Below are 14,903 nucleotides of genomic sequence, written 5' to 3' on the forward strand. Positions count from 1 at the left end.
CATTTAAAGTGGAAAAATGATCAGAACTTAGGTCTTTCTAACGATTACTGATTTATTTTTTGATTAATTTACCTCTGCCTTTAACTCCCACAATTTTCATTTTTTTAGAGATATCAAATAAATGAACTTGAAATGTTAAAGGGGAATTTATATTTTTATAAAACCCATTTTCCCCGGTTAATAACCATAGCTTTAGACTTATGACCCTCATCCCAGCCCTTCACACTCTGCTACAAACCGCTCCAATACATCCAGGAGGTCCTGACTAGATGAAGCAAACAGGACAACATCATCTGCAAAGAGTAGAAAGGAAAACATGTGGTCTCCAAACCATATCCCCTCTGGCCCCTGAAATTCTGTCCATAAAAACTATGAACAGAACCGTGGATGAAGGGCAGCATGGAGTGGGAACAGGTCCGACTTACTGCCGGCTATGCAAACCGAGCTCCTGTTCCGGTCATACGGACACCATACAGCCCTCAGTAAGGCTCCCTGGACCCTGTACTCCCAGAGAACCCTCCACAGGACACCATTGGGAACACTGGAGGAGCGAACTCTTGACGGAGAAAGATAGTTTTCCCAAGTATATTGGGGTTTTGTCCACAAGTGAAGGAAGATGGAGGAAGTGACCTGGGAAAGGGATATCTGGGTAACTTTGCTTAGACTGCGACTCGGTCTCAAATCACCAGAAAAAGATGAATAGATTAATTTTTATAAATCATTGTCACTTGAATTCTTTATAAAATGATGGACTTTGATAGTCCAACGAGCAACCACTACCCTTAAAAGACCTGTCAATTTCAAAATAAAATATGATACTCATAAATTCCATCCAGTGCAGCTGTCATGAAAATATGTTTATTTACTCTTTAAAAGGTCGGCCGCTTGACATTGGAGTGAGTAAAGGTTGCTTCTTGTGTAATCGGTGGTTGACTGACTTAATTTTAGTTTTGTTATGAAACCTGACTCCAGGTTGCTCCTCAGGTGGAAGCAAAAACAGGATCCAGAAACAGACATTAAAACCTTAATAAAAAGAGTAGTTGGAAGTTTTTCCTACAAACCCTTTTTATACTTTTTCACATTCAGCTCCACCTAAAGCTGTTCCTCTGGAATGTTTTGGGGTCAAGGGCACCACAGCGAGACATCAAGGCTGATACAAAAACACTACTAGAATTCACAATCTTCCATTTCATTAACCATTCAGCCAAAACTTCCTATAACCACAGTTTGCTTCTCTGTGTTTCAGCTTTTAGATCATGTGAATGTTTGCATAGTCAAAAGAAATGTTGTTCCCACCTACAGAACGTGTTTGACACACAGTCTGCCATTCAGACTCTTACTTCCTTAACTTACTGGACTCTTTATGCAGCGATTTATGATCAGTTCCCCTTCCTTTACAATTACAAAGACGAAGTTGTGGTTTTGTTCCCTGTTAGTTTCTGTAGAACTTATTGACGTTTTTCCAAAGAATGACCCAAATAAGCTTGCTAAGAAAAAAAAAAAGACAAGTTGCTAAAACACACTCAGTTTTGACACCAAATACAATATAAAGTTATTTTTAAAGCTTGCCACGTTTACGTTGTTCAAAATCTAAAATTTCTACATCTAACATTTGGATTATTGTTACCAATTATGTTTGAGGAGGAGTTTAAATTTGAAGCTGGTAGCAAAGTTGTTGTTTTTTTTTTGAAAATTCATGATGGCGGCCTCTAACCGGAGGTTAAAGGTCAACAAAACTTTAGTCATGGTTGTAAACTTAAGCTGCTACTCACTGCATAGTGCGCTATATTGTGATTTTGCCAATTTTTAGTGCTGTTCAAATCTACAATTCCAAATTGAGTGCACTAGGAATTTCCCAGAAGTCTTTGCAAAAAGTTAGCGTGATGCTCACCACAATATACTGCGTTTAAACAATTTTTGCAAAAAAAAAATGTCATTTTTTAATAAACCATCCACATTTTCATCATCAGAATTTAATTTAATTCATAAATAGACGTTGTAAAGTCTTTGTACTGATTAGATTTTCACTTTGTGAAATTGGTGATGTCATATCTGCTGTTTAGGAATAAAAAAAAGTAGCAAGCAAATTGCTTTTAAAATCCAAGGCAGTCTCTTTAGTAGTTTTTAATTAGGATGGCAATTCGGAGATGTGTGCAAAATTTCCTAAAGATCGCTCCAACAAAATTTTCTTTTCCTGTATGGCAGAAGGAAAAATGTGAAAATCACCATTTTAAAAAATTGCTTCAGAGCCATTAAGTCCTGGTGCCATCCCATAATAATTTCAATTTTGATTTGAAATACTTTTTTGAGCCCCATAAGAGATTTTGGCTCCATTTTTTTTTATGGTTTTCCCTGCTGTGATGTAATCATTTTCTTTGGGAAGGGGGGTGGTGCACTATATCAAAAAGTCATTATCAGGTATTAGGTGCGAGCAAATTTTGTTGGCTTTTTGATCATGTTTTTTACTCAAACATGCATTAAAATAATTGCAAAAATAGCATAGAGAATCTTTATTAACATGGCCCCTAAAAAGTAAAAATATTGTTCTTTTTCTGTGGACTTAATGCTGTTTTTTCCTATTTTAGGTCCATTTTCCTGATGTTGAACGGGTGGAGTGGTTAAACAAGGTAAAATAAAAAATACATGTTTTCATTCCCTTCCTTCACTTTCCCTTTTTTTTAATTTTAAAGACTTCCTCTAATTTGATGCCCATTTCCCAGCTGCTTACTCTCCTCCTTCCACTGGGATCACCACACTGCAGCACATTTGTCTTTAGCATGCAGCCTCGTGTCTGCAGCAGTGTGAAACGCAGTAACCCTTGTAAGTCCCCATGGCAACAACCGGGATGTGCGTTCAGAGTCACTCGTGCGCATATGTTCAAACGGTCGAGGATAGGAGAAAAATAAAAAATGCATGCGCTTCTGTCTATGTTTGATAAGAATCAGTCTGACTGAACGTTCTTTAAATAGAACCACGTTCTGAATATTTTAGACGCGCCATTCATGCTCAGAATGTCTGAAGCGATTGCTAAGATAACACAAGCGCTCGGCGTGGGGATTTTAATGTATTAATTGCCTAACTTTAAATCTTTCTCATAGACGGTGAAACAGATGTGGCCGTACATCTGCCAGTTTGTGGAGAAGCTGTTCCGTGAGACCATCGAGCCGGCGGTGAAAGAGTCCCACGCCCACCTCAGCACCTTTTGCTTCAGCAAGATAGATTTAGGCGACAAGGTGAGCACGCCGGGTTTCTGCTAAAATGTGATCACATGTTATTCCAGGAGGGACAGAACAGACCAGCAGCAGCAGCAGCAGGTGGCATGGGACAGCTGGAAAAGGGGCGGGGCTTGAACACGCAGTATACAGAGGTCACTGACATGCATTCTTGTTGCACAAATAGTTTCCACGAGCGGTTCGGGACAGAGATTGACCTCTCAGGGTTGGGAGGGGGGTGGTCTGGAGTGCAGAAGTGACCATGATGTTTCTGTTTTCTGTAGCCTCTCAGGATCAATGGGGTCAAAGTTTACACGGAAAATGTGGATAAGCGGCAAATCATCATGGACCTCCAGATCAGGTGAGCTTTAGTACTTTATCTGCTGATCCTGGAAGATTTTGGCCTCAATTACTCAATTCTAATGTAAATTACAACACACAATCCCTGATTGGCTAAACTAACTTATATATGAGTTTTACTCTAAAGCACATGTTTCAAAGTCAAGGCCCAGGGGCCGGATCCGGCCCTCCGGGTAATTCTATCCGGCTCTCCAGATCATTTTATTTTATTATTATTAATGACCTGATGTTATCTTGCGCTTATTTCTATCTTGTATCATTTTGACACCATATTTTCATGGAGAGTAAAATACCTAAAGCCATTTAAGGTTTTAGTCGATTTATTCTGTAACATTATTCTTGCCTTTTTATTTTTCATATTTATGCTATAAAGTTATACATTTTTAAAAATTGGCATTCTGCTAGATTTTTGGACTATTTCGGTATTTACCGAAATACCGGTATTCTGTATTTTAGCTTAGCATAAGCTTTTTTTTAGGCTATTTTGTTGCAAGGCTAATATTTTAGCTACGTGCTAACTGTTTTGGCTAGCTTAGGCTTTTTTTTTGGCTATTATGGAGTTTAGCTAATATTTTAGCTACATGCTAGCTGTTTTGGCTAGCATAGGCTTTTTTTTTGGCTATTTTGGAGTTTAGCTAATATTTTAGCTACATGCTAGCTGTTTTGGCTAGCATAGGCTTTTTTTTTTGGCTATTTTGGAGTTTAGCTAATATTTTAGCTACATGCTAACTGTTTTTACTAGCATAGGCTTTTTTGGGCTATTTTGGAGTTTAGCTAATATTTTAGCTACATGCTAGCTGTTTTGGCTAGCATAGGCTTTTTTTGTGGCTATTTTGGAGTTTAGCTAATATTTTAGCTAGCGATTGAGTTTGACACTAGTGCTCTAAAGTCTCACTGCATATATTTGTCAAATTTCTGGTCAAAAACACTTATATTAGTTGACATAAGGCAAAATGATGGAAAATCTAAGGTTTTATTCAGATACACATTTTGAGCAAAATCTATTTTAAATATTAGAAATTTCATCCTAAAATATGCAAAAAAGAAACAAAACAATTTGCAATTAGCAAATGAATCTATTTACATCTTCTTTTATCGGGTATGGAAGCCAAAAACGGCCTGCCCTACTTTTTTTATCGTTTTCTCATTATAACGAGATATCTTTATTTTATTTATTAACATATTTATTATTTTATTGTTGTTAACATATTTTATTTATTAACATAAATATCTTAATTCAGTGTCATGCACCAGCCCCCTCCGTAGACATTTTATAATAATTACAAAAGCATTGCAGCGGATTGAGTGGCTGTTTGGGTTCGCTAATGTCCGGAGCTCAGTGAACACATCATCCGGAGACTCTCGTCAACCTGGGTTCTGTCAATCAACCTGTTTGTTCAGGGGTCTTAGATAAATAAAGGGAGGGGGCTGGTGCATGAGACAGAATTAAGGGGCTTAAGGAGTGTAGATCTACTATTTGATTAAAAAAATAGACAAAAAAAACTTTAGTGGAGTGTTTTCTTCTGCTGTTTTTGTTGTTAAGCACATATTAAAGAGACTTAAAACGGGTAAAGTCTTGGGGTATTTGTGCGAGAATGGAAGAGAGGTTTTTCATTATCTCGTATAACAGGAAAACAAAGTTTATTTGCTCATTATAATGAGAAAACAATTTTAAAAAATGTAGTGATGGCCATTTTTGGCTTCTATAATTGTTTTTTCTTAGTTTAAATTAAAATGTTCCATGACTTTTATGTGTTTTTCTTTCACAGTGAAGGAAAGTTGTTGAAAATTTGAAATAAATTAATTTAATTAGAAATAAGACCAATATATAAAATTATATTTCTATTTTCAGACTAAACAGTTTTAAGCATCAATTAACAACTTACTTTTCTTGAATTGCTTTTAACAATAAGTAGTTAGTGACATTGTATATATTTTACTCGTTTATTTAGTTCTTCCATTTTTGGAAGAATTAAATTGTCCTTTGTAAGTTTATGGTGTTGTTTTTTTAAACATTTTTATTCTTAATTGCTTAATTAAATATTTTGTATTCCTTTCTTTATTGTAAAGCACATTAGCACCCTGGTAGTTTGGTAAAGGGCTATCTAAATAAATAAAGATTCATTCATTTATAGTGATATTTAGAGTTTCTATCTGACTTTTTTCATTTATAGGTGATAAAATATTATTTTAGTTGGGGCTATCTTGAGCTATTTTGAGAAAAGCAGATTTAAAAAACAAATATCTTATGCAACAAATCATGTTTTTCTCACCCTTATTCACCTTTCCTCAAAGCTTAGTTTTAAATAATGTAATTTCTTCTCATAATTAAATCAAAAATACATTTTATTGTAATCAAATGCCTTTTAGTTTTTAATTTGAAATATTTAAAGCTTGGGAAACACATTTTGTCATTTTTGTCTCTCAGTTTTGTTGGCAACACTGAGATTGATGTGGACATCAAGCGCTACTACTGCAAAGCTGGCATCAAAAGCATCCAGGTGAGTGTAATCCATAAAGCTTGATTTATTTCACATCTTTGTGGAGTCACTTTCTCTTGGCTCGGGGCAGATTTAGACTCTGAGGCATTAGACACTAAAATGAAAGTGGAACTTGAGGTACAACTTGGTCCCGTTTGCTGTAAGTTGTGAGTTTTCCTTTCCGGGCGAACAGCCAAATTCTCTTTTGTACAGATTACAGTTAGAACAGAAAATTAATGATGTAGGAACAAGGGAAAGTCCCTTTATTCCTTTTTTTTAAAGGTAGAAATAGTAACTGTGGAAGGAGCGACACTAATAATTCTTTTGGAAATTTAAAATTGGAACAAATCCCACAACATTTTCATAGATGTAGTCATTTATATTGTTTTTGTGACTCATTTTAGTGAGTCTGAAGTTAGAAACGTGGTAAAAATAAACCATGAAAGGTTAATTTCAGCCTGATTGGTAGCAACAGAGATCGCTCTTTCACTGCTGATCAGTTCAGAAAAAAATCCTTGTAAATCACAAGCTGCACTAAGTTGAAGTCACTTCCCTTTAATGAATGGATTCATTACCAAAAAATCAATTTGTTTGTTTCTCGTTTACTGAAGCTTCCCCCTTTTTTTAAGCCATTGATGCTTAGCAAGGCAGTTTTGTCAATGCTTTGATAAAAGCATCTCAGCAGATAAATGAGGCGTGAAATGTAGCACCGACTTAAGAAACTCAATGCTTGTGGAGTTTTTTTTTTTTATTAAACAAAGTGGATTTCTGAGCTTCTGATCCATCATAGTCCCTGACTTTCTTCAGAACAGAAAACACTCTAAATTGCTGCACCTGTGATGTCCATGTGACTCAAACAAAGAGCTTCCAGCACTATAATCCCAGCGATTGTTCAATCATGTTGCGGAGAAAGTTCCAGGATGACACCGCCGGGGGTGAACCCAAGCAGTTATTGAGTTTCCAACCTGCCACATGTTTCAGCTTAAACAGCTTCACCGCTGAATGTCAAGGGCTAGCTATAGAGAGCTGTGAGCTCTCTATAGCTGTCCGTTTGTGGCTCTCATTGTGTTCATCTTGTGTTTCCATAGATCCACGGCGTGTTGAGAGTGGTGATGGAACCGTTGCTAGGAGAGATGCCTCTCATTGGAGCGTTGTCTCTGTTTTTCCTGAAGAAGCCAGTAAGTGCAGATTCTTAGATTAGGGCCTTGAATAATTCAGATCAACACGTTGAACAGATTAAGATCTTAAATTTATTGTGGGGCTGCAGTACGGATAAAAAAATGTGATAAAAGCAGAAGATATAAATATAGGATGAAACATTAAACAAAGAGTATAAGTGTTCTGGACAGGGGCGGAGCCAAAGGGGGGGAAAGGGGGCACTTGGCCCCCTATTTTTGAGTCAATATTAGTCATATTATTGACAAAGATTAAGAGTGTATTCAGACTAAAGTGAACCAGAGTTTGCCTCCCCCGATAATTCAAATCAAAATACCGAACCTTCTATAATTTTGATTGCTTTGCTCCGCCCTCATAATTCCTGGCCAATGACTGAAGAGATTTTTAATCAAATGGATTTGTTTACAAGCTTTGTTCCAGGAAAGTCAGCTTGACGGCAGTCTGAATATATAGACCAAACACAAGGTTCAGGACCAAATTAAGCAGACCAAATGATTTTTCCTAGTCTGAATCATAGATAGTACATGAGAACTGGACTGATCATCCCCTCCCCCCTCGCATTCCAAACAGGAAGTATCTGTTGGTCCCAGAAAGCCAAAAATCCCATAAACTTCAATTCAAAAATAAACATCAGTAATCTGTCTCTTTTTAACTTGTTCTTGCTAAACGTATTTTTATTCATGATATATTTTCTTCATTACTAGTTACTCAGGTTATAAACAAGCCAATCAAAAGCCTCAATAAGAGCATGTGGTACCCGCAGGCCCTACCTCAAATGTTCAAAGAGTTCCATAGACAGAGTCTCTGACCAATCACTGCTTACTATCGTCTGGTTCCAAAATGGCGAAATTGGGCGATATCTGAACCACGGAAAAATGGCGACTGAACTGACTTCATTTCGTTAGAAACAAAGGTAACAGGCTTGTTTTGTCCATCTCTATTCATGTCAATGGTCTGAATACACCCTAAGAAATTACCAATACATAACCTTTATATTGTGGTTGTCCATTTTCACAAAAATAGGTCAATTTTGACCCAAACACAATATAATGGTTAAGCTTTGGAAAAACAAAAAAAAAGCATTTTTTTAATAAAATAAAAAACAAAATAAGTAATAAAACTGTTATAGAATATGTGGTTTTGATCCTTTCCAATATAAATTGTTGTAGCCCCGCCCCTGGTTCAGGACTTTTATTTAAAAGCTTTTTCACTGCTTTAAAAGCTTACATTAGTGTCTATTTTTCTAAATTATTGCACTTCAGACACAGTATTCCATGCCAATATGAATATATATATATTTAATGCTGATGTTTTCCTGTTGAAAACTCTAATTGAACGTTCAAATTAGATGACTTATGCTTTATGACTTTATGATGTGTATGACAATTTGCAGCCTCTATTTTTTAGCGCCATTTCCCTCAATTTCCATTAATTATGAATGCTCTTACAATAATACCCTCACTTGACATGATTTGCACCCGGACATACTTTCCAGAGCGCGTTCCACTGACTTTGTCTGAAACCCGCGTTGAGCCTCCGCCGCAATGTTTTACATTGTTTGACTGATTTAACAAATGGACTCAGTGGAAACACAGCAGGGCTTCAAATAGCTGCAGATCAACTCAGACCTAGTTAGGCAGATTTTGCCACTAGAGGCATTTAGTAAAGCTAAAGGAGAAAAATGGAGCAAGCTAGGGAAAAAAAAGCAGCTTTGAGCTTCTTTTCAATCCTCTATAGCTGCAGAACAAGACCTTGGTTTATTGGAAGGAAATTAGTTACAAAACTATTTTTTTCTGAGCAAAAAAGCAATCCTGGAGTTAAAATAGGTCAGCTTAAAGCTAAACTGTAAGCGTCAAATGAACAAACACAGAAGGGCTTGGCCACATCTGGCCCAAAAGGACCAATGAGACATAAAAGTAAAATGATGCAACGCTTTCTGCAGGGAGTTTTCTATAGAGATTTTATTGCTGCGGCTGGATGATATAACAGTTTATGCAATGGAATGAAGCTGCAGTCAAAGATCTGTCATAAGTAGCCACAAAACTGAAAAGATAATCACATTTAGTAAAAAAAAAATGCAAAAATAGTAATTTTTAGTGACGATCTCAGTGTGGTGACACCATCAGGCGTCAGACTGGAGCATTAGTTTAGGATTTATGTCCATGGATGTTAAGAATAGTTTATTTAATAGATAAAAACAGTAACAGAAAGTCAGAAATAAATCCCTCAGTGGGTTGTTATATGGATTAGATGAAGCTTTGCAGCTGAGATCTTGAAAGCACAAATCTATTCTATGAGAACAGAACTGTCACATACTTAGCCATTAAGATAAATTCTATAAAAAAATTTTCTTTTCTTTTATAATATTAACTTTAGACCGAAACAATCTGGATTCAATTTTACTTAAACTATCCAGCTTGAGGCGGTGACTCCAGTAAGTATTTGTGTATGCAGAATCTTAGTGGAAGAACAAGATTTTGTTTAGTTTTTATTTAAAGTTTGCTTGTCTTGACTACTTTGAGGAAGGGACTTTTTCCCCTTGTTATCTGGGATAATGACTTTCTCCAACAATAATAATATTTTAAAAAAGTGGAAAAAAACAAGGAAGCTGCAATCACTTAAAAAAATAATTGAGCATTTATTTGCAGTGGAACCTTAAAACAACAGCCCGCCTCCCAGCCGTGATCCTGCAGTGCCCCCCTCCTCCCTGCAGAGCTCCGTCCTTGTGCTGCTGCAGCGTAAGCAGGCCAGGCTGAGATAAAGGCTGAGAAAGGCTCATTAAAAAAACACATCTCCTTGAGCATGCAGGCAGAAACAGATCAAAGCCTCCCGAGACGCTGGATCTTCCTGCACGGCTCACGCTATTCACACCTCCTTCACTCCGGTCCCCCTTTTCAGATTTGATGCTGCCTGATTGTGGACAGAAACAGAAGTCCTTCCGCTGACTGTATAATCCTCTAATGAGAGCTGCTGCTTTAATGACTATATCTATAATCAGGAGCTTTTGTATTTGTGTCTGCTGACATGTATTGATTCATAAACTGAAGCTAATTTCAAACCAGCTACTTAGTTTGTTTATTGACAATTCAAAAAGTTACTTAAAGCTTAAAGCCCCACTCGAATAAACTTTTAAGCTATTTAATTAAGTCATTTAAAAAAAACAAACATGTTTTTTTAGGACATAGTTTCTTCAGAGTGGCAGTAATCTCCCCGCAAGCTCTCCCACTAGCTTACAGCCCCTCCACAACCCCAACATAACTTTAAATAAATGCTGTTTTAATCTTAATTTTCTTGAAATATTTCATCATCTGAAAAACGCCACAAGAACATGCCAAAAAACACATTTTTTATTAGAGTTAACTTTAAATTTTCCTGGAATCCTTAAAATCCTTGTCTATGTTCAGGCAGCCCCATGTTAACTCTGTTGTGGAGTTTTTCCACTGACCTCCACACGTTATTTTCCCCTGAAACCAGTGCTGTGTTTCCTTGAAAGGGCTGTTTGGTTTGTGTTAACTTTCCCCACAGCTTGACATCCTCATAACTTTGGCCAAATATTTGGACTGAAGATGAATGTTTGTTTTCCTGATTACAATGCAAAGACTCTGCTTTTAAATCAACTCTAGTGTGTGCCCAAGAAATGTGTCTAATATTTAATATGTGAACACTCCGATCATTGCAGTAAATCAACTCTCGCTTTTTGATTAAGTTCAGTCCATGAAGATCTTCACTTCCTCGTCCGAGCTGACATCTGTATCAAAACGTTAGAGCTGGACATAACTGATATTTACTGACACTAAGATAGTAGCGGTGAAGGTTTACACTAGCGAGAATAGGGGCGGAGCTACTCAGCTCAGCTCCAAAAGCCACGCCCCCTCAGAGGACATTTTAGAAACAGAGACTTCAGATCAACATGAAAAAAAATTTTTTTTAAGACATTTAAGTTGTGAAATTTTAGTTAAAAACTTCATAATTATAATTAAAACACTACTGGGAATGTTTTTTTTATAAAAAATATTGTCAAATCAAGTTTTCAACAATGTTTCCCTATGTGTAACAGAATTATGGAGAGAATATTTGATTTGTGTGTGCGTAATTCTTGATTTGTGACTCACACCATATAGACGTGTGTAACTGTGTAGTTTTGCAATCGTGTATTTACATGTACAAAAATTACAAAATACCAAAAAATACAACATATACAGTAATTTACACAATTTACTACTTTAAATTACAGCAGCTTAAAATTGACTACACATACAAATCTTTAAAGAGTATGCACGAATTGCCTGATACAAAAAAGAAACTGCATTTATGCACAAATCACGTCTCCAAGATTCGTGTATAAATGATACATTTAAATGCTCCTAGAATGCTGGGACATTAGAGTTTTCTTATCAGCCGCTTTGAATTTAAACTGTGAATAATACCAGGGAAAACTTGACATTTTCACACTTTCTTAAACAGATATTCCTGATGATTAATATTTAAAAAAAAGTCTAAATAGGTGTTTTTAAAACACTCAACACACAAAAAAAAAAAAATCACGATTAATTTTTTCCAGATTTGCAAATAATTCTTTTTTTATGAATTCCTGGCTCTACGTTTTTTTTTATATAAATTATCGTCGCAAATGTGAAAAATTTGGAAAGTATCAAGTTTTCAGCCGGGTATTATTCACACTCTAAGCTCAAAGCAGCTGATAAGAAAACTCTGATGACCCAGCATCCTAGCAGCATTTAAACGCATCATTTACACACATTTGTGCATACTTTTTGAAAATGTGTATGTGTAGTTTATTTTATGTTGTTGTAATTTAAAGTTACGCGTGTGTAAATTGTATTTTTGTACTCATGGATGCACAATTGCAAGTACATAATGTTACACACAACATGTATTGCATGAGTTACAAATCAAGAATTGAATGAGACTATTTTCTCTCCATACAGAATCCACCATAGAGATCTGAGGTTACTGTGTTTAAATATCTCTCACTCTTTAACAAAAGAACCACAGTGAGCTGCAGCGTCTGCGTTAAAATGCACCGCTTTTTTCCTTCGACAAATTAACTAAAGAGCTCCTCGTCTTTTGGGTATTGTGCAGCCCGTTGTGTTATTTTATTGTGAATCACAGAAACAAATTTGTAATATTGGAGTTTGTGAAATATTTGAACCTCAATAAAACTTTATGGATGATTTCAAAACAGCGTTTTTGGTCTACCGGCAGGAACTAATCAATAAATCCATTGATGTAGTGTATACACTGTAATTGGTTTGCGGCTGTGTGGGAGGCACACTGCTGCTATTAATCAGCTGGGTATGTTTGGCCAAAAATTACGTTTTGGATGTAACTGAGAGTAAGAAGCAGCGTGTTTCCATTCATTTGAAGTCATTTGTGCTTTGATAGTTTTACATTTGATCATGTTCTCTTTTTTCGTTCAGCTGCTGGACATAAACTGGACCGGCCTCACCAACATACTAGACATTCCTGGACTCAAGTAAGTCACATAATCCATCTTTTTTAATTATTTTATTAAAAAAAATCCATATTTATCAGAATTTACTTCACTATTTAATTCGAAAAGTAGTGTTTCCTCGTCTTTGCAGCTGTAGTTTTACCCAAGACTGTGTCAAATACTGTTTTTTTTTTATGTTTTGCCCTTTTTAAATTACGTAAACTGACCATAACAGGTCAGACGGAGGCTTTTTGTCCCTACATTCCAGTTTGCTTTGGTCAGTAAACATTGCATAACCTTTTCCCTCATTTGTTGACTGGACAAGCGCTTTCCACATTCCAGCAAAATTTCCTTTCATCATTTGGAAATGTTTTTCACACTTTAACGCATTTCTGTGAACATTTATTTTCGCTGGATTGCAGCTTAACTTTATAAAGCAGGGTCAAGAATGTTTGTTTTTGTCTTTTTATTCATGTCTCAGCAGGGATTTCTTTCACTTATGGATATTGCATGTTTGACTGATACCATAAAAGCAGAAGTTCTTATGAGGAAGCTACAGGGATTAAAAATAAAGCTTTCATTTTTTGTTAAAAGCTGCAATAAGATTACATGTTTTTCATATAGTCATTCACCATTTTGTCAGCTTTTTTTTCTCCACTCCACTACTGATCCATCCATTTTCAGTGTCATGGGGTTGCTGGAGCCTATCCCAGCAACAGTTGGGCACTTCGGACTAAAGTTAACATACCCTGATGTCATCCAACAATAACTTAAAGAATGCTACAGACCCTGTTTTTCAAGGAAAACTTTGTGATTACGATAAAATCCACATTAGCAGTGAAGCAACTCGCATTCTTGTCAGTGGAATTTATCTGATTACCTAACGTAAAGACTGCAGATGCATTTTAAAAGGGGAATTCTTTATATTAGTTACATAACAGGAAGTGCTTATAAATGACTCTTTTCTATCCAAAAAAAGCTAAATTTATTTAAAATTATAAGCGAAAGTTCAGCAAAACGATATATAGCCAACATAAAGGTATGAATTTAATTATTTTTAAATATTTTTTTTATAACTCTGCACTAAAATAAAGAAGTGGGGTTAATTACTAAGAAACATGCAATGACATAATACAAAAAAAAATGCCTAAAGAAGTCCTTATTAGGATTCATGGGTGTAGTATTCAGATGCTATGTAATATTTTACATTCAAAATAAATACAGTTTATTTCCCTTTTTTAGTCATTTTTTATAATAATGTTAATTTGTTTCATTTTAAAAATAGTGCTAAATATTTGTCCTCTTTTTTATTGTAAATAAATGCCAATTTTACTATAAAAACTTTATTAACAGAGATGGTTTATTCTGAATTAAACACAATCTCAGAGTTAAAATTACTGCATATACTCTCCTGTCGTTTTTTCCAATAAGTCACAAATTCCAAATTGGCCTTTCTTTCAATGGGGAGTAAATTTAACGCGTTTGCTGTTGGAATCCGGATTATTTGTGGGGACGTAATGCATGAGTCGATTGATTAAGCAATAAACATGTTTTACAGCTAAAGAGACGATGTTTACCTGTCAATTCTTGTGCTAAAGAGAATAACAAGGTAGAGAAGGGAATTTTTTTAATAAAAAATTGTGTGGCATGCTGGTAATCATTCACTCCACTCCTTTCAGTTTTTGATTCCCTGCACACAAACACATGTTTGCACATGCAAATATCCACTCAGGAACAGGAGCACGCTTTGTCAATGACCCCAATGGTACTGCAGGAATCCCTCAGCCATAAAACTTTCCTTCAGTGGATTTTTTTCCCACTGTTGCACTAAGATAAATTATCATCCAAGCACTCTTTTGTTTTCTTCTTAAAATAACCGAAGCGAAATGTGCTTCGTTTTTTTTTTAAGTTTATTTATTTATTTATTTTTTGGTTAAAAAAAAGTCTGAGAAAATGTTACATTTAAGGGATTTTACAGTTAAAACTAGATGCACTAATAAGGCATATCGATTCATATAATAAAATACAGTTTTATTATATTTTTTTTATATTTGTTAGAACAGATTTATTACTTTGAAAGTTGTATTTGTTGTACAGCTTTGTAGTTTCTATTGTAAAACCATTCTCAGTTGGTCTTTTAATTATGATTATGTCCCTTTTAGCCAAAATCAAAAGGCCTGTATCATGTTATGAAGGTGTAATTTTTGCAGTGCAGCAGAAGTT

The 14,903-nt window shown here is 35.6% G+C and overlaps 1 protein-coding gene across 3 annotated transcripts in view; it reads left to right on the forward strand.

Annotated features, from left to right (window-relative positions):
- Window positions 1–14,903, forward strand: part of esyt2b (extended synaptotagmin-like protein 2b) — a 43,660-nt gene that overhangs the window by 6,227 nt on the left and 22,530 nt on the right. For all 3 annotated transcript variants that reach the window (XM_024280239.2, XM_024280240.2, XM_024280242.2), the window contains exons 2-7: window positions 2,586–2,627; window positions 3,099–3,233; window positions 3,497–3,573; window positions 6,001–6,073; window positions 7,141–7,230; window positions 12,667–12,722. In XM_024280239.2, the coding sequence (XP_024136007.1) occupies window positions 2,586–2,627; window positions 3,099–3,233; window positions 3,497–3,573; window positions 6,001–6,073; window positions 7,141–7,230; window positions 12,667–12,722 (473 nt within the window). The remainder of the gene's footprint in view (window positions 1–2,585; window positions 2,628–3,098; window positions 3,234–3,496; window positions 3,574–6,000; window positions 6,074–7,140; window positions 7,231–12,666; window positions 12,723–14,903) is intronic.

This window comes from Oryzias melastigma, linkage group LG20 (genome assembly GCF_002922805.2).
Source record: "Oryzias melastigma strain HK-1 linkage group LG20, ASM292280v2, whole genome shotgun sequence".
Classification (NCBI taxonomy): Eukaryota; Metazoa; Chordata; class Actinopteri; order Beloniformes; family Adrianichthyidae; genus Oryzias; species Oryzias melastigma.